Raw genomic sequence first — 25,183 nt, forward strand, 5'->3', positions numbered from 1 at the left:
CGGACCGGTTCTTTGTTTCCGATCCGGTTAACTTTTAAGGAATACGGAGTACGATTCATCTTTCGCTAAGATGGTGATTTGAAATCCTTAAGCTTGTCTTTTAAGTAGCGATTAAACTAATGATAAATCAAAAAACGGTAGTTATATAATTATGATCTCGTTAAATTTCGTTTAAATATTGTTTCTTCTATATGTAGATAAAGGTTTTTAAAGAGGAAAAGACTAGGCCGAATAAATCATTAATATGACGCATACTTCCGCCTTTGTTTTGACTTTAATGAACCAAATAAAATACAAAAAAATACTCATCTAACATGTACTTTTATGTAATATTAGTATCTGATTTGTAGCGAATCTTACCTGTGAGTATACAAAGCTTTCGATGTATGTATCTGTTGTAACATACATTAACTTTTCTTAAATTGAGAATTGAAATTCACTAAATTATTGTCGTTTTAAAACATTTTGTCAAATCTCGAGATCTCCAGAAAACACAATAGATTGACTTTATTGACATTTATTGACATTCAACGAAACTCAAGGATTGAGCGAAAATATATTGTATATATAAGCGATAAGTACTTGGTTCCGGAATCCACACGCACATGTAACAAATAGACGAATCGCACACTTAACAATAGACAAATTCTTTACGGGTTATGAGAGATGTCGATTTAAGAATCTGGAATATATATGTTTAGACATATGGTATATACTACACGTACAGTATGCATATTTATAGTGAGTGGTAATGGTAATGAAGCGCCCTGCTAATACTTCGCCTGGCCCAACCGAATCGAAAGCGCCTGCGCTTGGTATTGATAATGAAGATGGTGATGGTGATCGAGGTGGCGTTTACACGACGGACAGGCTGGGTTGTTCCTCGACGTTGTTGTCTTCGTCCTCCAGGGGCAGGGATACGGACGTGCACCGCTTTCTGTTTCCTCCGGAAGGATTACCTACCGCCTGACTTCCGGTCATAATAGAATAGCTCTTAGAGGCGGGCTTTCGCGGACTTGCGACGGTATCCTTCTCCAGGGCAGACAAGTCCCCATTGCTGTGACCATTGCTGCTATGCGGTGAACAGCTACCATTGCTGTTAGCGGTGCCCGATACGATCCCAGCACCATTTCCATTACCACTTCCGTTGCCAGCGCCCGCCTCGTTGATGAAAACGTCCATGTGATCGATGGTGTCGTTTAAAGCAAAGCTCTGATCCCGGCGCTCACTCTTCTTCCACAGATAGTAGAAATGGACCAGTTCGCGCATGGTTCTAGTGCGCACCTGAAAGAGCCCAACGAGCCCATAGATTACTTGCTAGGGCGATCCGCAGGCAATGGACGCTCCTTTACCTGGTTTTGACGTATCTGATAGAAGTCCTTGCCGAACCGCTGAATGCCCTCCTCGAACTTTAAGCACTCGTCCTCGGACCAGCTGCTCATGGTATCAGTGAGAGGCAGGACGTTCATGCGCTTGCGTCGCAGGGCTTCTTTGAAGTCGTAACCGCACTGGACAAGCAGATGGAGCGCCTGCTCGTTATCCTTTACCACCAGCTCCTGATCGCCAGCGCCATTTGACGCAGGCGGAGCCTTCGGAGGCGTGGCTGGAGCTGTAATAGGAGCCGGCGGTTCGATAGTAGCACCTGTAGCTGCACCTTCTTCGCCCGCCGTAGTCTCTGCCCCGTCCTCCGGTGGAACTATGGATCGGGTTTCCTGTATTTTAGCCAGATATTCCTCCACCTCGCGCTCGCTGACTTGGCTGGGCTCCCAGATTAACTGATCCTCGTTCTCATATGGTAATATGTCGCCATATTGCGAGAGCCCCTCCGGAATTTCAGCCTGATAGTCGTGACCCACCATTATTATCTTCCGAGCATCGTCCAACTCGGATTCGCTTTCCTCCTCCTCCTCGGCCTCCACTTCATCGAACAGCGTTTGCAGTGGAGTGACTAAAAAAGTGTTACATAATGGGAGTGATAATTAGATTCTGTCACGTTCTATTTTTAAACCTACATCTTTCCGTCTCCTCTCCGCATGTGGGCGCCAGATCGACGAAGGATTCATCTGGATACAGGTCCAGCAAATGTGAGCGATGCTGTTTCTTGATCCCCTCATACTTTTGCGCATCCTCCGTGTCCACGGACGAAGCTTCTCCTGACTCTGGGGGTGATGCTAGCTTATCCGCCACCTCCTTGGGTTCCTCCTCCTGGTCTATGTTGTCGTGTTTCTCCAGTTGCGACGCGCTGCTCGAAGTGGAGGTCGACGTGTGAGCCGTCTCCGTGTCCAGTTCCTGGTACTGGCGCTTGGTGGCCCTACGTGCACGTCGTGTACTGCTGCCGGAACGGTTCGAGCTGCTCACTGCAGGCGAAGCCGCTGTGCCGCCATATTTGGCCAGCAGCTCCTCGATGGGCATCTCGCTCTCCTCCCGCAGCGTGGCGATCTCGTCCTCGGCACTGTGCGCCTCCATGTCCGCCAGAGCCTCCTCCTCGTTCAGCGTGGCCTCGTCGTCAAAGTCGTTGACCATCATGTCGATGGTGGGCTCAAAGGTGGTGTCCGCCACCGAGGACGACGGCGACATTGGCGGTTGGACGCTGGTGCTGTTGTTGTCCGAACTGGTGGCCGGCGACTTGCGGCGCTCCCGCTTGGTGGGCGTGACGGCCAGATCGCTGTTGGCCAGGCTGCCGGAGTCCGCCGACGCCTCGGAAGCGCTGTGCTGGGAGTGATCCGATGATTTCCCGAACTCCATCATTTTCCGTACACACAGTGTGGCAGCGGCCAGAGCGCCAAAATATCTGCACTTCGCCTGCGCAAATGCGCTAAAAAACGGCACTATCTGGGATATTCCTTTTTTAGTTGGGGTATTCCTATATATTCAGAATTTGTTTTTGGTGGCTTTCCACAGTAAGGATTAATTACTCGAATTTTAAGATTTCGTTTTTCTGCCTTTTTAAATTTGAGTGATTGAGCTCTTTTTATGTATAAATCACTTTGTCAATATCTTAGCAAGCTTGACAGCATTTTCCACGTCGCCATATGCATATATTTTACAGCATAAAATGCCCGAAAAGTAAACAATTATTTTCAAATATCAATCAATTATTTACCTACCGCAATATACATACTTTCCAAATAATTTAATTGCTTGGAATTTTTCTTTACATATTAATTGATAAAACAGAAACGCATTATTTGAAATTTTTTATTGGAAACATTTTTGTAGTTGCGCTTAAAAATAGGAATGAATGATTTTCCGGTTGGTTTTGAATGAGATAAATATAATAAAATTAACAAATACGAATGGTGTTCTTTCCCATGACAACAATTGCGCCCTCATCTTGCACCTCCTTCAGGGCATCTTCAAATTGCTCGCGCGTGATCATCTGTAACAAATTATCGTTTATATTGATGTTATTATAAATATTATATTAGAACTTACAATTTGGGATCCTTCCTTAATATCGTTAAACAGTTTCTGATAGGGAACTGTGAGAACTTTGCCCTTCTTCTTGAGGTTTTCCTTGATGGCTGCCACCAGATCGGCGCGCTTTTTGCGGGCGGCTGTTGATAAGCCGGTGGTGAGGATGCCCACGTCGATTTTGCCGGACAGGGGATCCGTGGCCGACTGCTTGAGAGCCTCGCGATGAAGCCGCCAAGCCTCCTCCACGTCCAGCAATTCCACCTGGTTGCTGAGCCGCACCTTGGCGTGCGCCTCCGACAGTCGGATGAGACTCTCCAGCTGGCGCGGGTAAGCAGAGATCTGGCCACGACCGGCGCCCACCTTTCGCATGTCCACGTAGGCCTGAATGAGTCGTTGTTGCGCTTCATCCGACAACGTAGGCGACAGATGCTCGCGGGCATAGGCGATGTAGTCGCGCAGAACGCTCATGTCCTGAAAATTTTTAGATGTAACAGATGTATTCCCGAAAATTACAAGAAAAGCTACTCACAAACATGGTATCCTCCTCCTCATGACGCGTCACATAGTACAATGATACCAAATGGCTGGCCAGTCGCTTGTCAAATATCTCATCCTGGGGATCCAGGACCAGAAAGATTAGGTCGAAGCGGGACAAGAGGGTGTGCGGAAGCTGGACGTTATCAATGATGTTCTTGCGCTTATTCCACTGAGACTCGGCGGGATTGGCGGCAGCAAGAATAGAGGTCCTTGCGTTTAGCTGACAGATGATGCCCGCCTTGGCAATACTCAGGGTCTGCTGCTCCATCACCTCGTGCAGCACACTGCGTGTCGAGTCGTTCATCTTGTCAAACTCGTCAATGCAGCAAACTCCATTATCGGCCAAAACCAGTGCACCTCTGAAAAGAAGACGTAAGATTACAACCTAAATTCGAAACTCACTCTATCTTTTAGATTTACGTTTGCAGAACCAGCTGGCGAGTCTCCGGATCCTTGGTCACATAGGCAGTCAAACCCACGGCCGATGAACCGCGACCGGAGGTGTACTGTGATCTTGGCACGAGGTTGAAAACGTACTGCAGCATCTGGGACTTGGAAGTACCCGGATCACCGCACAACAGCAGGTGAATTTCCGATCTGAAATTCTGACGGCCGAGAGTTGCATGCTTCTTCTTGGTGCCACCAAAGAGCTGAAGCAAGATGCCTTTCTTGATGTCGTCGTTCTCGTAAATAGATGGCGCAATGGCCCTGGCCAGGCGGTCATAGATGTCCGGTTTCTTGGCCAGCAATTGAAGCAGCTCAACGCGTTCTGGCGGGAAGATGTGATCCTTGCTGGTAGGTAATTAAAATTAGCAAATTTTATTTTAACCAGTAATAGAATGCAAGACGTACCCCTCCTCTTCCTCGTACAGTCGCTTGTTGTCCACCTTCCGGAAGTGAACCACGTCGACGTGCGTCTTGTACACACTTTTTACCGACGAACTGAGGCCTCCAGTCTTCAGCGGCGTCGCCCGGTAGATGCCTGTGACCGTGACGCGATCACCCGGCTGCACCTTGTCCACCAGATCGTTGTGAGCATACAAAAGCACATTATGCGGAGTCTGTCCCGCCGCCATGTCATCAGGAGACTCCTGGAGTTTGACAAGCTGCTTATCCGTAAACTCTGATCGATTGTGGATTAAACGGAAGCAGTGGTTCGTGTTGCAGTTGGTGCAGAGCGTGGGCTGGTTAATGCGACCGCGGTCCACCTCGACGGTTGTGCTGAAGGAACAGATGTTGCAGCTGAAAAAGGCTTCGCGCATCTCGGGAATGACGTTCGACGAGCGAATGACCATGCCACTAATGCTGATCAACTGGTCCATATCCTCGGGATTTAGGGATCGCATGTTGCGCGTCTTGTCCGCGTTGAAGGGGCGCACCTGAATCTGGTGCTCCAGAAGAGCGGCTGGATAGCGCTCAAAGAACATCTCGTTTATTGCCATATCAAAGCCAGGAATAACCTCCTGCGGATAGCAAATTAACTGGCGGTACAAGTCCTGATCGAAGGTCTTGAGATGGGCACAATTGAGATTCAGATAGGGCTCCTCCAATGTGTGAATCTCCTCCAGTTTCTGGAGATACAGTGGCTGGTTAACATCGATATTCTCGGAGATTTCGTCCTGCTCGGCACTGGGGTCAATAAAGCGCATAATAAACGACTTGAACTTGGATTTGCACTGGCTGACAACAACATTGGTTCCCCAGACGACGAGCTGAGGTGCTTGCGAAGATTCCGAGACGGGATCGGTGGTTTCAGAGCCCTTCTCAGGAATGGGTTCCAGCTGTAAAAGGGGCTGAAGTGAGTTCAGGTTTCCAAAATGAGTTGCAGGCGTACACTTACCCCAGAGCCCCCGCCAATGGCCACCTGGCGGATGCGCTTGTCCGTTCTTATATCGGGCCGCGCCCGAAGCGGAGTGCCTCTAATTCCGGAACGAGGGGTTCGAATGGAGCCCATCGAGCTGGGTGTGCCGTAGTTCAGGGGCGAACTCAGATCGATCTCGCTCATGTTCGCACCCAATCCTCGAGCTGGACTGGTGGCTGGCAAGCTGATGTTTCCCGGCGAGGTGGGCGGCAAACTGATGTTGTCCGAGGGCCGGACAGTCCTTCCGGGACCCATGCGCATGGGTGTCTCCACATCTTGCGACGCAATGCCTGTAAGCAGACAAGACGCTTGCTTTGCAAACAGAACACACTTTTTGTGGCACGCCGATACTCACCTCTAGTCGGTGTGCGGGCGCCTTGTTTGGGCGTCGCACCTCCAACACTGGGCGAACGAACGGGGCTTGACATTTCCTTAGAGAAGATATTTATTTAATCCGTGCGTCCTTGGCGAAAACTGTAGCTGTTGTGAAACGAAAACTCTGGCGATGCGGTGGGACAGACCAGCTAAAAATTGGCGGGAAAATAACTGCTGCAGTGTTGAAGAATACCACTGGGTAAGTTGGGCAGTGCTGAAAATTTCGCTGCAGGCCATTGCGCGCCAAATAATTGGTGCTCCCTGGGGTGTTTTGCAAGTAAAAATTCAGTTACTGCAACATTATAAAATCTTGTTGCAATGTATTTTATTTCGTTCAAATTTAATCCATCGTTAGAACCACACATTTGCTATTTGGCTCAAACTGTGCGCCCTTTGGCAACCCTGCCCTTTTGCCAACAACAAAGCATAAGTCAGTCAGTCGGTGACAGGGACGGAAGTTTGTTTGTTTTTCTCACACTTTGGCGTTGCGATCTAAAAATTATCAATGTTTTTATAAATTATTCCTGGCTAATTTTAAGTAATTTAGGACAGTACATTTACATAAATCCAAAAAAAAAGACCATGAAAGTGGTAATTTAAAGAGGCTGTCAGAGAATGAAGAAAAAGAACCACCAAGGAAATTAAACCTAACGGGATTTATGCACCCAACTCACTCCCACGCGGAGTAGGAAGAAGGAGAGGAGAGAAAGAAGGAGCTGGAATCGGAACCTAGAGTAGGAGGAGGAGCCAGTGGAACCATGTCGAGCGAGGAGATGCTATACGCTCAGGTATTACACAGTATATATTGATGCCCTACAAGTGCATCGTGGCAGATTGCGGCGGTGTCGGTGTCGTCTGCAAATGGTGCCAATATAAAATCGCACCCATAACGTGATTTCCCCCTACCAAAGTGTGTGTGTGTGTGTGTGAGTGTGCTGGCCATTTGCCAGTTCTTGGCCCTGATTTGTTCCCATGGCAGGTGATTAGCCATTGATGACTGCATCGCAGCACCCGAAATGTTTGAAAGTGATTCATCTACATACAATATTCGCGGGTGTCTTTTCGGCAGGGGAATGGGTTGTGTGATAAGCTCGATTGATAAGACACCAGGCCGGGTGACGTCTCTGATGGGGATTGCGCCTAACTTCGATTCATGACACTGTTAATTCGGTTCACTTCTTTTTCAGGGCGCCAAGATCTGGGTGCCCCACGCGGAGCTGGTGTGGGAGAGCGCCACCTTGGAGGAGAGCTACCGCAAGGGCGCCGGCTTCTTGAAGATATGCACGGAGTCCGGAAAACTGAAAGAGGTCAAGCTAAAGGCCGATGGTAGCGATCTGCCTCCATTGCGCAATCCGGCCATTCTGGTGGGACAGAACGACTTGACCACCCTGTCCTACCTGCATGAGCCGGGGGTGTTGCACAATCTGCGTGTCCGCTTCTGCGAGCGCCAGATTATCTACACCTACTGCGGCATCATTCTGGTGGCTATCAACCCGTATGCGGAGATGCCTCTTTACGGGCCCAGCATTATCAGGGCGTATCGGGGTCATGCTATGGGCGACCTGGAGCCGCACATCTTTGCCCTGGCGGAGGAGGCGTACACGAAACTGGAGCGCGAGAACTGCAACCTGAGCATCATCGTCAGTGGGGAGTCGGGTGCGGGCAAGACGGTCTCCGCCAAATACGCCATGAGGTACTTTGCCGCTGTCGGTGGTTCCGAGTCGGAGACCCAGGTCGAACGCAAGGTGCTGGCATCTTCGCCGATCATGGAAGCCTTCGGAAATGCCAAGACGACCCGGAATGACAACAGCTCCCGCTTTGGAAAGTTTACCAAGCTGCTTTTCCGGAACCAGATGGGTGTGATGTTCCTGCAGGGAGCCACTATGCATACCTACCTACTGGAGAAGTCACGTGTGGTGTACCAGGCGCAGGGAGAGCGCAACTATCACATATTCTATCAGCTGTGCGCGGCGCGATCGAAGTACCCTGAACTGGTGCTGGGTATGTCTGGAAACCCCCTCCCATTTCAGTTTAGAAAATGAAGTAATATTTCCATTCTCTTAAAGATCACCAGGACAAATTCCAGTTTCTGAACATGGGTGGCGCTCCTGAAATTGAACGAGTTTCGGATGCGGAGCAGTTTAACGAAACCGTGCAGGCCATGACAGTTCTGGGCTTCTCCATTCAGCAGATCGCTGATATCGTAAAGATCCTGGCAGGAATACTCCATTTAGGAAACATTCAGGTTTCCAAGAAGTTCAACGAGGGCAGCGAAGAGGAGGACAGTGACTCTTGCGATATATTTGTAAGCTCAATTTCGTAAAACCTGATGACAATTTCTTAGTTATATATATACTTTAACTTCATCCATCTCGTAGCATAACGACATCCACCTGCAGATCACCGGCGATCTACTGCGGGTGAGCGCCGATGATCTGCGCCGGTGGCTTTTGATGCGTAAGATAGAGTCGGTCAATGAATATGTGCTGATACCGAATAGCATTGAGGCGGCTCAGGCGGCTCGAGACGCTCTGGCCAAGCACATCTATGCGAAACTGTTTCAGTATATAGTTGGTGTGCTGAACAAGAGCCTCAACAACGGTAGCAAGCAGTGCAGCTTCATTGGCGTCCTCGATATCTACGGCTTCGAAACGTTCGAGGTGAACTCCTTCGAACAATTTTGCATAAACTATGCGAACGAAAAGCTTCAGCAGCAGTTTAACCAGCATGTCTTCAAGCTGGAGCAGGAGGAGTACCTTAAGGAAGGAATCACCTGGACGATGATTGACTTTTACGACAATCAACCGTGTATCGATCTAATTGAATCTCGCCTGGGAGTGCTGGACCTGCTGGACGAGGAGTGTCGAGTAAGATTCATTTGACGTAGTACGTTAACATCATTCTTAAACCGGGTCTATCCACAGATGCCCAAGGGCTCGGACGAGAGCTGGGCTGGCAAGCTCATCGGAAAGTGCAATAAATTTCCGCATTTCGAGAAGCCACGCTTTGGCACAACCAGTAAGTGATTTTTCGATTCTATACACAATTATTTCAATCAGAATCTCTTAATTCTATCTTTGAGGCTTCTTTATCAAACATTTCTCGGACACGGTTGAGTATGACGTGAACGGATTCTTGGAAAAGAATCGTGACACAGTCTCCAAGGAGTTGACGCAAGTGCTAAGCGAGTCCAACATGTCTCTGGCCAAGCAGGTGATGACCCTGGAGGAAATAGACACCCTGAGCGTGGATTCCGCTAAATCATCCACCTTAGGCGGCCGCGTCGTGATCAGTGCTGGCCGCAAACAGGTTTGTGATTGACCAGATTCTTCATGGGCCCAGCATTCAAATTGCTCTCCAATTTCGTCCATTTGTAATCGTTGTCTTATTGCTATTTGTATTTTCCATACGCTTGTCGTTCGCTCACCGCCAACTCCCTCGGATTGCCCAACAGCAAGGGAATGACACACGTCGAAGAGTTAGTTACCCTCTTATTTAAATTATCTGCAATTGACTAACCCTAAACGAATAACCGCAAACATTTTAACAACTTAATGTGATTTTGAAATGGGTACACTTGTTTTAATTGAAGATACTAACTTAGTCCGGACTTCAAACGACAAAAAAAAAAAACAGACTGACTAAATGGCCTAGCAATGCTGATTAGGAAGAGTCAAAGTTGCTGACAGACTAACAATTTAATACTTCCGCAAGGATATAATAAATGATGATAGGAATTTGTCAAATAGGACGAACTCATATTAAATGAATAGGGTTAATGAGAATAAGTTTACTGAAAATTTGAAACTAGTTTGAAACCTTAAATCTTATGTATTCATTTTCTTAATTTTGACTGTGTTTGTCCATTTTCACAAACGCCCCACTAATTGCTCCTTCTACTTTTTATAAGGTGGTGCCATCCAAGCAGCATAGGAAAACGGTGGGATCGCAGTTCCAGGAGAGTCTGGCGTCGCTGATATCTACGTTACATGCCACAACCCCGCACTATGTGCGCTGCATCAAGGTAAGATGTGCTTTTGGGTCTTAAGTACAGATAAAAGTTCTTTAAAATATATTTTTACGTGCAGCCCAACGATGACAAAGTCGCCTTTAAGTGGGAGACGGCCAAGATCATACAGCAGTTAAGGGCCTGCGGTGTGCTGGAAACGGTGCGCATCTCCGCAGCGGGATTCCCCTCGAGATGGCTCTATCCCGACTTCTATATGCGGTACCAGCTGCTGGTTTACCGCTCCAAACTCGACAAGAACGACATGAAGCTGTCGTGCCGGAACATTGTGATGAAGTGGATTCAAGACGAAGATAAGTACCGATTTGGCAACACGCAGATTTTCTTCCGCGCCGGACAAGTGGCCTTCCTTGAACAGGTTCGGGCCAATCTGCGCAAGAAGTACATCACCATTGTGCAGTCGGTTGTGCGGCGATTCGTCTACCGTCGCCAGTTCCTGCGCATTCAGGAAGTAATTAATGGTATTCAGAAACATGCGCGCGGCTATCTTGCCCGCGAGCGTACCCAGAAAATGCGCGAGGCTCGTGCGGGTTTGATCCTGTCGAAGTACGCCCGCGGTTGGCTGTGCCGTCGTCGTTATTTGCGCCTACGCCACTCGATTTCCGGCATACAGACCTACGCCCGCGGCATGCTGGCGCGCAACAAGTTCCACGCCATGCGGGATCACTACCGGGCAGTTCAGATCCAGCGTTTCGTGCGTGGTGCTTTGGCACGGCGAGCTTACCAAAAACGTCGGCGCAACATCATCATTTGTCAAGCGGCGATTCGGAGATTCTTGGCCCGTCGTAAGTTTAAACGCATGAAGGCCGAGGCCAAGACCATCTCGCACATGGAAAACAAATACATGGGGCTGGAAAACAAGATTATATCCATGCAGCAGCGGATCGATGAGCTGAATCGCGACAACAGTAATCTGAAGCACAAGACCAGCGAAATCAGCGTATTGAAGTATACATATGGGCTCTATCCATTCTTGTTCCCAGGAGCTAATCATCTTTATCTTGCAGAATGAAGCTTGAGCTGAAGAAGACCCTGGAGGCAGAATTCAAAAATGTCAAGGCCGCCTGCCAGGACAAGGACAAGCTGATCGAAGCACTTAACAAGCAGTTGGAGGCGGAGAGGGACGAAAAAATGCAGTTGCTGGAGGAGAACGGACATGCTCAAGAGGAGTGGATCAGCCAGAAGCAGGCGTGGCGCCTAGAGAACGAGGAGCTGCGCCGCCAGATAGACGAGATAATCGATATGGCAAAGAACGCAGAAGTCAGCCAGCGTAACCAGGAGGACCGAATGCTAGCCGAGATCGATAACAGGGAGCTCAACGAGGCCTACCAACGAGCGATTAAGGACAAGGAGGTGATCGAGAACGAAAACTTCATGCTGAAGGAAGAGCTCAGCCGATTAACGGCTGGAAGTTTCAGTTTGCACGGCCGCAAGGCTAGCAACGCCTCCAGCCAAAACGAGGACGATGTGGGATACGCCTCCGCCAAGAACACTCTGGATATTAATCGGCCCCCAGATTTGCTAAGCAAAAATTGTAAGTAAAAATTACTTTAAAAATGTTATCTAAAGAGTAGAGTAGTAATATACAAAATTTCTATGTTCAGACTCGTACAATGACTCTACTAGTCTGGTGGTGAAGTTGCGATCCATTCTCGAGGAGGAGAAGCAAAAGCACAAGGTCTTGCAGGAGCAGTACATTAAGTTGTCCAGTCGTCATAAGCCCACCGAGGATTCCTTCCGGTAAGTATTTAGGGTATTCGCCCTAAATAGACACAATAACGCCGAGCTCAAGATCGGTGTTACTTCCACTTTCGCTACTAAATCTTGAAAAAACTCTACTTTGTCTACATCTATGTATTATTGCCGCACACTGCTCTCCACTCACATAGCGTCTCCGAGCTTGAGGTAGAGAATGAAAAGCTGCGCAGCGAGTACGATCAGCTGCGAACGAGCATTAAACACGGTGTTGAGATCAACGAGCTCAATGGTAACCTCCCACGCACGCCGTGCGATCCACGGAGCTGTCCTACTGACATACGTCTTTTTTTGCCTCCTCCTTCCAATCTTTGTCATTGCAGCTCAGCATGCCGCCTTGCAGGAAGAGGTACGTAGGCGGCGAGAGGAGTGCATCCAATTAAAGGCAGTACTGCTGCAGCAGAGCCAGTCCATGAGATCGCTCGAACCGGAAAGTCTACAGATGCGTGGCAACGATGTCAACGAACTGATGGAAGCCTTCCATTCCCAGAAGCTTATTAATCGGTGGGTGGAATTGCTCGACTGTATGCCAAATGCATCATTACCTTCTCTAATTTCCAGTCAATTGGAGTCTGAGCTCAAGGCCATCACCGAGGAGCACAACAGTAAGCTCGTGGAGATGACACAGGAGATCGAGAGATTGAACAATGAGAAGGATGAGCTGCAAAAGGTGATGTTCGAGAGCATCGACGAGTTCGAAGATTCCAATGTGGACACGCTGAGACAGAACGATCGCTATCTGCGTCGGGAACTGCAGAAGGCTGTTGCCCAGTTCCTGCTCGTTCAGGAGGAGCTCAAGCTGGCAAATGCCAAGCTTAAAGCTTATCGGCAGGATGGAGGCCAGCTGGAGCACAAGATAGAGGAGGAGATGATCCGCAACAAGTCCAACGGAACGTCCGCCGATGTGGGCGCGAATGTGACGAAGCAAAAGACTCAGAATCCGCAAGGACTGATGAAATTCCACAGCAGCGATCTGGACAAGATCTTGCAACGCCTGCTGAGCGCCTTGACTCCACGAACAGTGGTCGGGCTCCTACCTGGTTTTCCAGCATATCTCATCTTTATGTGTATCCGGTGAGTTATGGTCACGGTTGTGGATGATAGTTAAGTTTAATACTTTTGTGGCTTTTCTATCACAGATACACCGATCTGACAAATGCCGAGGATGATGTGCGCGAGTTGCTAAGCAAGTTCGTTATTCAGATTAAGAAAATGCACCGTACGCCGCATCCGATCGAGAATCGTGTTATTTGGCTCGTCAATTCCATTACGTAAGTTACATAAGGTCATATGCTCTTCGAATTCATAAATTAATCAATTTCCGCGAACTTTAGGCTGCTAAATCTTATGAAGCAATACGGCGATGTGGATGAGTACGTCAAGTTCAATACTGAGAAGCAGAATCAGCAGCAGCTGAAGAACTTTAATCTCTTTGAATACCGTCGCGTAATTCTGGATCTAATAGTGAACCTGTACCAGGCGCTGATCATGCAGATCCAGGGTCTGTTGGACCCAAAAATAGTGCCCGCGATTCTCAACAACGATGAGATTCAGCGCGGTCGTCAGGCGCACGGAATGCGTAGTCGGGCCACGTCCATTGGAGCATCCTCGTCGCCGGAGCACGGTGGTGGTCCGGCCTGGAAGCAACTGATCGGGCAGCTGGAGCATTTCTACAAACAGTTCCAGCACTTCGGCTTGGACAACTGTTATGCGGAGCAGATATTCTACCAACTGCTTTACTTTGTGTGCGCTGTGGCCCTTAATTGTCTGATGCTTAGGGGTGATATTTGCATGTGGGAGACTGGCATGATAATCCGCTATAATATCGGCTGCATTGAGGATTGGGTGCGCAGTAAAAGGATGGTAGGTCAAGTCTGCTTATTGCCAAGTTTAAAACTAACTAGCTTTTGGTTTTTCTAGTCTAACGATGTGCTGACAGCGTTGGCGCCCCTGAATCAGGTCTCCCAATTGCTGCAGTCTCGGAAGAGCGAGCAGGATGTTCAGACCATTTGTGATCTATGTACTTCTCTGAGCACGGCGCAGGTCCTCAAGGTGATGAAGTCCTACAAACTGGACGACTATGAGAGCGAAATAACGAACGTTTTTCTGGAGAAACTAACCACGGAACTGAACGCCCGCCAAATGGTAAGAGTAAAAATCTCGAAATTTCACTTTCTAATTACCGATTTTGTCTTACAGCAAAAGAGCAATAGTGACGAATTCACCATAGACCAGAAGTTCATTCAGCCGTTTAAGGTTGTCTTCAGGTATAGTGACATCAAGCTGGAGGATATTGATCTACCGTCGCATCTTAATCTGGACGAGTACCTTACAAAGATTTAAACGTCGGGTGCCTGCGTCTTGCCGGTCGAGAACTTTGCCATTTTGGATGACATGACACCGCTTAGTTTTTGTGTATTATACGAGTATAACGATTATAGAAATTTAAATTGTTCTTATATTTAGAAAATCGATTAGATAATGAAACATTGAGTAGAGCCGTTTTGCCGAAATGTGTGTAGTTCCTGTTTAGCTTAAATACCCCTTGTTTATCCACTCCAATAGTATCCATTCCGAGTATCCAAAGGTATACCCGTCCCAAGATGCCAAGTATTGTTTTTTGTTGTATGAACCATTTGTAGCAAAAGTAATGGAAGGTTAAGAACCAACCTTAACATGTGAAACGCAATAAATGCTTGGAGTTAGACTCTGACCATAAAAAAAACATACCTTGCCTAAACCTTGTACCTTAAATCATAATTAAATATATATATATACAATGATTGTACTTAACCAGGCTGATTTGTTGCCTTAAAAAACTTGTAAAGCCTACAGATGGTAGAATAAGACTCATAGAGCTCACCGATGCATTGCTGCTGTTGCATTCCATCTATTTATGTATTCTCATTTTCTGCGTAGCTCGTTCTCAACTCGTTAGTTGAGTTCCTCAGAGATGTCGAAAGACTATGCAAGCCTAAAATACGTTGGCATTTGTTTGAAACATTCTAAGCGGATTACCTAAACACATACAAATATTATATATATATATTAGAAAAAAAGTACTCGTGTGTAATGAATTTTTACAAATACAATCTCGAGTCGTTAACAATCCACCAAGACTTTTGATAACTTGTTCTTGGGCAGGTCAAGGGACCGCAGGCGCTGCGTCACCATTCCGGTAGCCACCGTCGCTCCGTTCTCGCGAATTGTGAAGGCTTGGCCCGGCGTCATGACCATTTTCCGCAGCAGCGTGACGCGCACCTGGCCATGCTCACCCGGCATAAGCATAGCCTCACTTGGAACTGCAAGGGGATGCATGGGATTTGCTCAATGCTTTGTGGAAAACATTGAAGTTTTTAACTTACCTATGTCAATTCTGGCTGGAACATTCCACGTCTGGCTGAAGAGCTGCTGTATATACTTGGACAGCATGGGCTTGACACGACCGCCCTCGGCCCGCGATAGCAGATACATGGAGCCTTCGAAGTGGTTGGATATATCCTCGGAGCCGGTCGCGCACAGCAGCATTCCCCGCTCCACGGCGGATATCTTAATACCTCGCAGCAGTGCGCCTACGTTCTCGCCAGCCTGTGCCTGGGGCACGCTCTTCCGGAATATCTGGATGTCGCTGATGCTCGTCTTCAGGTTCTGATTGAAGCCCAGTAGGTCGGCATCCGCGTTCCGTGGAATGGTGCCCCTTTTGATGGTTCCCACGACCACGGTTCCCCTTCCGGGTACCGTAAAAGCATTGTCTATTGGCAGGATAAATGGGGACACGATATCGCGCTGCGGCGTTGGTATGTAAGAGTCGCATTGCTCAAGTAGCTTTTCAATTGACGGAACCCCGAACTCCGATTTATCATCGCGAAGGGCCAGCAGCGCTGAGCCACAAATAACCGGGCTATTAACGCCATCAAAGCCGAAATCACTCAGCATCTCACGCATCTCGATTTCGACCAGTTCCAGAACCTCCTGGTCCACCAAATCGGCCTTGTTTATAAACACTATGATGCGCTGGATGCCCACTTGTTTTGCCAGAAGAAGGTGCTCGCGAGTCTGGGGCATTTGGCCATCGGTGGCGGCCACCACTAGGATGGCGCCATCCATTTGGGAGGCGCCCGAGATCATGTTCTGCAGATCATACAGAAAGTTTCGTTAAATTGGTGGAACATTGGTTGGTACTGTTGAGCTACCTTTATGTAGTCCGCATGACCCGGGCAATCCGTGTGAGCGTAGGTCCGCTCTGTAGTGGAATACCCAATATGACAAGCATTTATAGTTATGCCGCGCGCCTTCTCTTCGGGCGCCCGATCGATCTGGTCGTAGGACAGGTACTCCGCCAGACCCTTCTGCGACTGGATTTTGGTAATGGCGGCGGTCAGGGTCGTTTTACCATGGTCCACGTGACCAATTGTGCCCACATTGCAGTGGGGCAGCTCCCGCAGCCCAGGGGCCGGATTTTTATCCGCACTGGTGGCTAGGAGACGAGTGCCTGTCCAACGGCTCTGACTGGCGCCCGGTCCAATCAGTGACTGCCTGATCCGGCGCACTAGCCCCACTTCAGATTGGCGCCACAACTTCGGAAGGAGTCCGCTCATCTCTCCTCTCCTGGTCTGTAATCTTGGCGCAGAGCACGTAACACCGAGCACGTCGCGGAAAACCAAAACACGAACAGCTGTTGGCCAGTGCTGCACAGCGCAAAAATAAGTGAGCTGATAACTTCGAAAATTTTGATTAACCGAAGTTAATGAAATAAATATTAAAAAATTCTATAAATTCTAACATTTGACGCATAGTGGGACAAATTTCTCTAACGGCAGAGCAGGCAAAATGTACTCCTGATATGATCAAATTGCCAAGTCATGTTTTTAATAAACATGAGGAAATAATTCAAAATCAAAATCAAATTCGAAGTCGAAAATCGCAAATCGCACAAAAGGATATTAAACTAAGTATTGCACCTTTAATTTCAAAATTCAGTGCTTTTTTGTGTTTTCAAGTTACTATATCATAAAGACATAAAAATGCAAAGTGCTCAGTGCAGTCTTTATTGAGAAAATTCATATGGATTATCTAAAAATCGAAAAATTCGAATATGTCAAATAGGAAATAATAGAAATAATTTTAAGCATTTTTGTTTTCATTTTTGCAAACTTAGACAATAATATTGTAAAATCTCGTGTTCCAATACTTAGAAATATTTAGGAGTAATAATACATTAGGATATTAACAAATGTAAATACTTGTTATTGTTTGGAAATGCCTTAAGGCTGAGGGAATGTGTTTGTAAAGAGTGCGTCGCTTGACGACAGAGAGCTCTTGAGGATCTTGTGGGTGCGTCGCATGTGGACGCCCAGACTAACTCGCTCCGAGAAGCGTGTCGTGCAGAGTGAGCATTGCAGGGTCTTCTCCTTGTGGATGTGGCGATGCTTGACTAAGGCGTTGGCATTGGTGAAGGCCTTCTGACAGACCTCGCAGACCTTGTCGCGGATGTTCAGGTGGGCCTTTACGTGGTCCTTAAGGTCGCGCTTGGTCAGGAAGTCCTTGGGGCACATGTCGCACTTGAAGGCTCGGATCTTGGTGTGAACCGCAGTTACGTGGGTGGTCATTTGGATTTTTTGCTTAAAACATTTGCCGCAGAACTCGCAGACAAATGGCTTGGCGATGTGCTTCGCGTCATGGGTGCGTTTGTGGATAGCCAGTTGATTGCCAAAGGCAAAGCTCCTGCTGCAGATGTCGCAGACAAAGCTCTTGTCCATGTGCACACGCTGGCTGTGCTGCTGCAGGTGGCACTTTCGGTCGAAGTTTAGCTCGCAAAGCGTGCAGCGAAACCAGCCTCCCTCGCCCATCTTGTGATCCCGGAACTGATGGGCTTGCAGGGCGTGATCTGTGCTAAAGGAGTGCTCGCAGACTTCACATTTAAGCTTCTGTCGGAATGATTTAGTGGGCATAAAGCTATTGCAGCGCTCGATGTACTGCTTCTCGGCCAGCGAGAGACCCACAGATTGGACGTCGGTGAGGGTTTTGATCCGTCGCGAATACCATTGGCGCATGCTCTGAATACTGTCGTACACATCGTAGTGGGTGACCAGGCCCAACGAAAACTCCGAAGTCAGCAGGTCTGTGATCTCTATAAGCGACGACTTTCGTACGTTTAGATTGCAGAAGTGCTCGTGCGCGGGATCGTACAGTTGGGGAAACTTGGAGTACAAATCAATGAACTGAGTGGTCAGTTGATTCTCCTCTGTGAACACCAGCTGTCGTGGGGTACGCATTAGAGTTGCTTAGAACGCTGTTTGTCACTTGGACTTACCTTTATTTTGCCATCGGCGTCGTCATCATCGCTGTCCGCATCCTCCAGACTACCGCGCGCTGCCAGAAAGCTGTACTTCCCATGGTAGTACAGTGGAACCTTGGTCAGTTTCTGGGTTTTCTTCTGCCGCGAGATCGCCGCATACTGCGCGTGTAGGCTGGTGATGCACTTCTTCAGCTTATAGGCCGTTAGGTTAAGGTTGACGGTCGCCTTTAATTGATCCAGTAACTCCTCATAGGCAGCTGCGCGTTTCTCCTTGTCCCTGTACGACTCATCCGCTGGATCCCAGAGGCATGTCTGCTGCTTGTACAGTTCAATGAACTGTGTGATCCGTGGACTGCGTCGGTAAAACGTCGGATTGAACTGCCGGGATGCAAAACGTCTGCTTTAATTTGTTGGTCTTTGTTGCTGGTGAAGTCAGTTGCTTACTTTGGTTAAAGGAGCAAAGTTTGTGGAATTTCTGGTGCCCGATTCGCTGTCAACTGTCATCGAGGAGCAGTCCACATCGTCGTCTTCTTCCTCATCCTCCTCTTCCTCCGCCTGGCTGGTGCTTTCTTCGTTCTCTGAGGAAGGTGGCACGTCAACGAACATGTCTTCAGCCAGGCAATTGTCCGGCGGTTTCTCCACTATGAACACCTTGGCTGGCGATACCTCCTCCTCGCATTCGGCGGACGAAATGACTTCGGAAGCATTCAGCTCTTGCTGCAAGCTTGGATTTGATTCCAGGTGCTCTTTAACATGCACGATGAACTCCCGCCACCGCTTGAACTCCATCTCCACGTAGCAGTCATTCTGGTGAGCACACGCCAGAACAAAGTGCTCAAAGTTGTTCCTGGCCAAAATGTTCCCACAAACCACCATGATTTGCTTACAAACAAATGAAATACAATGCAAAATAGCACAACAACAACGACATGTATCGATAAACACCGGATGGTCAGTGTTGGGAAGTTACCCGCGGAAATTCCATTGAAAAGAAATCGTCTCAATGTTAGAAAAAATTTTATATGTAGACGAATTATTATATATACTATACAGCTTAAATATAAACCTTCATAGAACCTAGAATTGGGGCTATTATATTAGTTGCGTTAAATAAACTTTTAAATCAATTATATTTCTTAAAATATATTGTAAACTATTTCATTTTAAACTGGTATAAAAAAACTATTTCTAGTTTATTTAATTATATTAAGGATTATCGGATTTGCAGCACTGATTCTAATACTAATTCCAATTCAGAACAAGAGTCGAATTCACCGACTATCAGATATTCGTAACGAACTCAAAATTTTATGATTTTCTGGGATATCGATAGATATTGCGGAATAAATTGTGGGCGTGGGAATTATGTGAGGTTTGTGGGCGTGTCAACGTGGGTCAAGACGGTAGGTTTATACGGTCGGAAACTCTTCCTTCTGCATGTTACACACTTTTCAACGAATATAGTATACCCTTTTGCACAGACATTAGTATAATAATATTCGTAACGGCCATACATTTGTTTTGAACTATGCAGCCATTTTTTTTTGTGACGGCCTTGACTATTCTTTTTTTTTTTTTGAATAAGTTGTAATCAATTAACTACCGTTTATTTATTTTTCCTTATATTTAATAATATGTAAAATTGCACTGACGACATAATTCAACAAGGGTCTATGATCAGTATCTGGTACTGCATAAAAATTAATTTCATCATTATTTAAACTATTAAACTAAATAAAGTCTGGAATCGTTATTATTAACTATTGTAATTTAAAACATAAATCTGCCAAAAAGGGAAATACATTTTAAAAAATATATTTCATAAAAATAATATATATGTATATGTATACGTAGTTAAAAATTAATATTTATAAAATTTTGTACACGATGTCACTTGATTAAAAATAATATAGATTTAACGTCTAAGAACTTGTAAAGTGAAGGCATGAGCATACAAGTGCACACATACAGTGATCGCTGTATGTCACTGTATGCGTACAAGAGAGCTGCTAGCTCTAAAGCTCTCCGCTCTCTGGCTTTTGAACAAAAAGGCTCGTGAGAGTCTTAAGCCAGCTGTAGATTTAGAGCCAGAACTACCAAATCGTATGTTATTTTAATGTCTTTACACTTTATCTACCAGTAACGGGTATAAAAATTGACCCTAAAATTAATTTATTTTTCCGGCTACTTCTTTTTTATGAATAATACATTCCGTTAACAAATTTTTAAAAGGAAAGTATGGAAAGGGAAAAGCGTCTGCATATGATTATCATACATATGTTATAATCATATACACAAAAGCTTATTATTATCATATACTCTAACGTAAGTTTATTCTTGATTTACATCAAATGAAGCCATATTACTTACTGAGAACGAGTAAACTGATTCTAATTATCAGAAAATAAAACAGTTTCTAAAAATGCCCCTTAAGGCGAGAGTTCATTCCGATCTATGGCTGCGGCGATGTCTGGAAAGCGAAGAGTGGTCATAGAAAGTGGCATCGCAGTACTCGCACTTCTTATCACGGATATTCAAATGTCCTTTGATGTGGTTGGCCAGCTCGAACTTCTTGCGGAAGGTTTTGGTGCACATGTTGCAGCTGTAGGGCCTAATGTTCAGGTGAACTCCGTTGACGTGGTGGTCCAGGAGTAGCTTGAGCCGGAATGTCTTGCCGCAGATGTCACAGACGTGAGGCCGCTCGCCCGTGTGGATTAGTGTGTGCACCTTTAGGTCGGTATCCACGGCGAACGACTTTTCGCAGTACTGGCACTTCAGCTTGCGTTCGAAGTGGGAACGCAGCTTGTGACGGTCCATGTCTACGTGGCGGTCAAAGCGCCTCGGGCAGAACGAGCAGAGGTACGGTAGGTCGCCCACCTCGTGAGCCTTGACGATGTGCACCCGTAGGTTGTAGTCGCCGTGAAAACGTTTGTCGCAGTAGTCGCAGTACAGCACCTGGCTTTCAGAACCCTTGGCGGGTAAGAAGCTGCACATTTGCAGATACTGCACCTCTTGCTTGCTGCACTTCTGAATTAATTCCTTGGATTTGAGACGACGAATGGCATCGTACAGCCAACGGCGCAGCTTATTGACCGCAATGTAAACGTCCGTTTCGTTGGCCTTCACCACTGGCTGGAATTCCTTTGCCATTCTTTTGAAGGCATCTGCACGAATCTCTATCGAGCCAAAGTCTGGCAACGCTTGATTATACAGCACGGGATAGTTGGCATAGGTCTCTATGAATGAGCTGGTTATCAGGTTTTCCTCCTTAAAATTAAGCTGCAAATAGGATTTATTGTCAGAAAATAGCTTCAGTATAGTGGGCTATCTATTACCTTAATTGCAGCCAAGTCGTTGTCCTCCTCGTTATCCCTAGGCGTTACAACAGGCGCCACACTGAGGAACTCGCACTTGGCAAAGTAACGCGCTGCAAGACCAACAAGTTTTCCCCTTTGTTTTGTCTCCGAAGCCAGCGTGTACTGCACGTGTAGTTGCTCGATCGTTTTCTTCAGTTCTTCCACGGTGAAGAGAACATTGGCCTTGCGGTCCATGCGTTCCATTATCGCCTCGTAGGCCATGCTTCGAGCGGGCTCGTCCTGGTAGTGTTCATCGGAAGGGTTCCAAAGGCAGGGATGCTCTTTGTACGCTTGGATCAAATGCAGCACACGGGGATTGCTCCGAATAAACGAAACTTTGAACTGAATGACACCGTTAGGTAGAATGGATTTCAGCTTAAGTTAAATATACTTGGTACTAACCTTGAAAACCTGTCCTGGTCTTGTTCGCCTGGGCGGACGCCCAGGTTTCCTAGGAGGTGCCAAGTCATCCTCAGACATAAAGAAGTCACTACAATCAACATCATCATCGTCTGTGTTTAGGGGTATGTGATTTTGAGAAGAGTCGTCCATTTGCGTGACTTCCGTTTCGGCTAGAAGTTCCAAAGAGCTGCCGCCTGGCTCCAACTCCCAGAAATGGTTTGTAGCTGCAGTGGCGTCTTCCTCGCACTGGATATCCTGTGGTCAACGAGAACCCCAGTTATTTGACCATCCTTGGAAAGTGAGTGAAAGAGCCTTACCTTGCTGTCGGCTTCCATCCATTGATCGACCCCATTGCTGGTTTCGATCACCTCGAAGAACTCATCCGGCCCATAGGCGATGGCTGGGTCCGCGGCGTCAACGACGCAGTATAGCTCTTCGGGATCCTCTTTGATTTCATTAATCTTAACGTCCTCGTCTTCGCAGTAGTGCGCCGTCTTCACATGGATGATGAACAGCTCCCAATCCTTCAGCTCGCTCTCTATGCTGCAGTAGAGGCATTTCAGTCGGAACATCTCGTACTTCGAATTGGTCATCACACTGCCGCACACCTCCATGCTTACGTTGTGCGCTCTGATCTGACTTCAGCTTGAACAATTTTCCTTTTCTGAATATATATTCGTTTATTTAAGGCAACAATTTTTTTATGAGTTTGTGACTGTGTTGGGCAACGACTGAAATAATTGTATATCGATAGACTATCGCGCATTCGATAAGAATCTATTTTTAAAATAATATTTAAACACAATTTTATGAAGGCTTAAAAGAAAACGGTTTAAATACTTTTGGCGGTGATAATAAATGGTTATGAAAAATAAATCAAAAATAAAGAAGAGAGAATGTTATGTCCTGTTACCAAGCTAGTGGGATAACGCTTGAGAAATTATAATATTTTTTGTCATATCGGTAGAAAATAGCGAGACAAATATGAACAGGAAAACACCAAAACGTTTTTCTAATGTTTGGGCGTGACAGTTGCCATTTGAAAATAAATTTGTTTAAACATGTTGTTTCAAGCTAATTTGTGTATTTTTTATTTCCCCCCATTTGCAAAAGATTGCCTATTTATTAACTGTCATTTTATTGCAAATTTAATCAAATTCAGTTCTCTGCATCCACAGCATCTTTACCCTTTTGTGGATTATTACGAAGAATGTTGTGGGTGCGCTTCATATGCGTATTAAGACCCACAAACTGGGAGAACCTGGAGTCGCAGAGTTTGCACACAAACTTCTTCACCTCGGAGTGAATCTGCCGGTGTCGGATGAGTGCGTGGCAGCTGGTGAATCCCTTACCACACACAGTGCAGATTTTGTCGCGGATGTTTAAATGGCCCTTGATGTGATCCGATAGGTCGACCTTTTTCACAAAGTCTTTGGGACACATGGTGCACTTGAAGGCTCTGATCTTAGTGTGAATAGCCGTGACGTGGAGCGTCATTTGGGACCGCAGTCGGAAGGCCTTGCCGCAATGCTCGCAGACGTAAGGCTTGTGGCCCGTGTGCGTACGGATGTGCAGCTGCAGGTCCGACATCACAGCGAATGAACGTTCGCAATGGGTGCACTTGTGGGTCTTGCCGATATGGACCCGCTGTATGTGATTCGCCAGCTCGCAACGTCCCACAAAACTCCGGTCGCACAAGGCGCATTTGAAGGGCAGCTCGCCGATGTTGTGCGCCTTGAAGATGTGCGACTGAAGGACGTGATCCGAGGACGTAATCTGGTGGCAAAACTCGCAGACCAGCCGCTGCTTGTACATCTTTGGAGGCATGAACCGGCACACCTCTAGGTAGAACTTCTCGGCTGCACTTCCGGCATAGATGGCATGCTTAGTGTTCTTGTAGTACCACTGCCGGAGATTCTGTATGGCGCGGAAGATGTCATCGCTGTTGATATCCACATTGGGCACTGAGAACTCCGCAGCCATGCTCTCGTACGCCTGTTTTCGAGAGCTCATATTGGAGAACTCCTTGTGGGTGGAGTCGTACAGCTGTGGAAAGTTCGCGTACATCTCAATCAGGTCGGTAGTCAGCTTGTTTTTCTTGGAGAAATTAAGCTGCGGGAAAAGTATACTTATTAACCATTTCATTTTGAATTAATTCAAATATCTTGCCTTAATTTTTTCGTTATTCGTAGCCCCTTCTTCATCGTTGCTAGCGTTCAAGAAGCTACACAATTTGTATATACTGAAAGCCAGCGATTGAGGTTTCTGTTTTCCAGACACCACACGCTTGTGCACGGTGTTGAACTGCATGTGGACTTTCTTGATGGCTAGCTTTAAGGCCATCTCGTTCAGGAATACGGATACAGTTGCCTCCAAATCAATGGCCATACGCCTCAGAGCTTCTTTGCATTTTTTGGGTTCCTTGTAGTCGCTGTGAGTGGGATGCCAGAGGCACGGGTGGTCCTTGTAGATCTCTATGAACTTTACGGTTCGGTGATCTCGTCGAAAGAAAGATGGATGAAACTGAAGATGAAAGCTGAGATTGGTTTAGCGCGTTCATGAATGGCTTCTGGAAATACCTTGTATGTGGGTGTGGATTTTAAGTTGGCATCATCAAGAGCTGGTTCACTTGGCTCCTCCTCCTGGACGGATTCTTCTTCATCTGTAACCAAAGAGACGTCCGACTCCTCAGTCTCGTTTGTCGACGAACGCACTGCGTCAATATGCAGCTTTACACAGGCTCCGTCCGCCGATTCGTCTTCCTGGAATATCGGCTCTTCCGCTTGGGGTTCCTCCTGTGGAGGATCTACGAGCCCAGACTCTGTAGAATTTTCCTCCATTTGGTCGAAGTCGTCTTCCATGATCCGCACTTTGCTATGCACGTTGCGGATGTGCAGCACAAACTCCTGCCACTGGGCCACCTCCACGTCCGTTGGACAGTAGGAGCAGCGCATCAGGAACTTCTCGTAGTCCCCGCTCACACAAATAAGGCCGCAAGTTTCCATTTTAAGTTAGAAATAACAATCAAAGGCGTTTGTTTATACATATCCGATTAAGGGACCATGGGCGCAGTCACAAATGGGCAAAAGGGGTCAACAGACTAAATTAAGCTCGTTTTCTAACTATCAGATTTAATAAATTTCTTTTATATGTAA

General features: G+C 46.9%; 7 protein-coding genes across 10 annotated transcripts; 1 reads left to right on the forward strand and 6 right to left on the reverse strand.

The window, feature by feature from the left end:
* Positions 1-483: 483 nt before the first annotated feature.
* LOC6608005 (mesoderm induction early response protein 1) lies at positions 484-2,774 on the reverse strand. The gene is made up of 3 exons (XM_032714311.1): positions 2,013-2,774; positions 1,353-1,948; positions 484-1,284 (listed from the first exon to the last, which is right to left on the reverse strand). The coding sequence occupies exons 1-3, from the start codon at positions 2,746-2,748 to the stop codon at positions 856-858; spliced, it is 1,761 nt and encodes a 586-aa protein (XP_032570202.1). The 5' UTR covers positions 2,749-2,774; the 3' UTR covers positions 484-855.
* Positions 2,775-3,182: 408 nt separating this feature from the next.
* On the reverse strand, positions 3,183-6,365 carry LOC6608006 (DNA replication licensing factor MCM4). Its single transcript, XM_002032718.2, has 7 exons — positions 6,171-6,365; positions 5,795-6,105; positions 4,807-5,735; positions 4,375-4,746; positions 3,947-4,313; positions 3,436-3,888; positions 3,183-3,379 (listed from the first exon to the last, which is right to left on the reverse strand). Exons 1-7 carry the CDS (start codon positions 6,241-6,243, stop codon positions 3,284-3,286), a joined length of 2,601 nt encoding a protein of 866 aa, XP_002032754.1. The 5' UTR covers positions 6,244-6,365; the 3' UTR covers positions 3,183-3,283.
* Positions 6,366-6,615: 250 nt separating this feature from the next.
* Positions 6,616-14,765, forward strand: LOC6608007 (unconventional myosin-Va). Of its 4 annotated transcripts, XM_002032719.2 has the most exons (18): positions 6,949-6,978; positions 7,378-8,191; positions 8,257-8,495; positions 8,569-9,057; positions 9,115-9,208; positions 9,273-9,499; positions 9,645-9,668; positions 10,101-10,214; positions 10,279-11,165; positions 11,225-11,751; positions 11,822-11,957; positions 12,107-12,204; positions 12,296-12,476; positions 12,534-13,046; positions 13,112-13,243; positions 13,307-13,835; positions 13,893-14,117; positions 14,172-14,765. In XM_002032719.2, exons 1-18 carry the CDS (start codon positions 6,949-6,951, stop codon positions 14,313-14,315), a joined length of 5,403 nt encoding a protein of 1,800 aa, XP_002032755.1. In that variant the 3' UTR covers positions 14,316-14,765. The 4 variants fall into 4 exon arrangements, with proteins under 4 accessions (XP_032572891.1, XP_032572892.1, XP_002032755.1 ...); XM_032716999.1 differs by lacking the exon at positions 9,645-9,668 and having other exon boundaries at positions 14,172-14,315; XM_032717000.1 differs by lacking the exons at positions 12,107-12,204; positions 12,534-13,046; positions 13,112-13,243; ... (1 more) ...; positions 13,893-14,117; positions 14,172-14,765 and having other exon boundaries at positions 6,616-6,978; positions 12,296-12,421.
* Positions 14,766-14,999: 234 nt separating this feature from the next.
* On the reverse strand, positions 15,000-16,689 carry LOC6608008 (elongation factor Tu). The gene is made up of 3 exons (XM_002032720.2): positions 16,166-16,689; positions 15,338-16,103; positions 15,000-15,274 (listed from the first exon to the last, which is right to left on the reverse strand). The coding sequence occupies exons 1-3, from the start codon at positions 16,568-16,570 to the stop codon at positions 15,075-15,077; spliced, it is 1,371 nt and encodes a 456-aa protein (XP_002032756.1). The 5' UTR covers positions 16,571-16,689; the 3' UTR covers positions 15,000-15,074.
* Positions 16,690-16,997: 308 nt separating this feature from the next.
* LOC6608009 (myoneurin) lies at positions 16,998-19,204 on the reverse strand. The gene is made up of 3 exons (XM_002032721.2): positions 18,715-19,204; positions 18,286-18,648; positions 16,998-18,229 (listed from the first exon to the last, which is right to left on the reverse strand). The coding sequence occupies exons 1-3, from the start codon at positions 19,144-19,146 to the stop codon at positions 17,237-17,239; spliced, it is 1,788 nt and encodes a 595-aa protein (XP_002032757.2). The 5' UTR covers positions 19,147-19,204; the 3' UTR covers positions 16,998-17,236.
* Positions 19,205-20,586: 1,382 nt separating this feature from the next.
* LOC6608010 (zinc finger protein 334) lies at positions 20,587-22,758 on the reverse strand. Its single transcript, XM_002032722.2, has 4 exons — positions 22,346-22,758; positions 22,029-22,283; positions 21,606-21,968; positions 20,587-21,549 (listed from the first exon to the last, which is right to left on the reverse strand). The coding sequence occupies exons 1-4, from the start codon at positions 22,640-22,642 to the stop codon at positions 20,713-20,715; spliced, it is 1,752 nt and encodes a 583-aa protein (XP_002032758.1). The 5' UTR covers positions 22,643-22,758; the 3' UTR covers positions 20,587-20,712.
* Positions 22,759-23,120: 362 nt separating this feature from the next.
* On the reverse strand, positions 23,121-25,098 carry LOC6608011 (histone-lysine N-methyltransferase PRDM9). The gene is made up of 3 exons (XM_032716166.1): positions 24,608-25,098; positions 24,198-24,551; positions 23,121-24,140 (listed from the first exon to the last, which is right to left on the reverse strand). The coding sequence occupies exons 1-3, from the start codon at positions 25,031-25,033 to the stop codon at positions 23,187-23,189; spliced, it is 1,734 nt and encodes a 577-aa protein (XP_032572057.1). The 5' UTR covers positions 25,034-25,098; the 3' UTR covers positions 23,121-23,186.
* Between the last annotated feature and the right edge of the window lie 85 nt (positions 25,099-25,183).

The sequence above is a fragment of the Drosophila sechellia genome, chromosome 2R (genome assembly GCF_004382195.2).
Source record: "Drosophila sechellia strain sech25 chromosome 2R, ASM438219v1, whole genome shotgun sequence".
NCBI classification, from domain to species: Eukaryota; Metazoa; Arthropoda; class Insecta; order Diptera; family Drosophilidae; genus Drosophila; species Drosophila sechellia.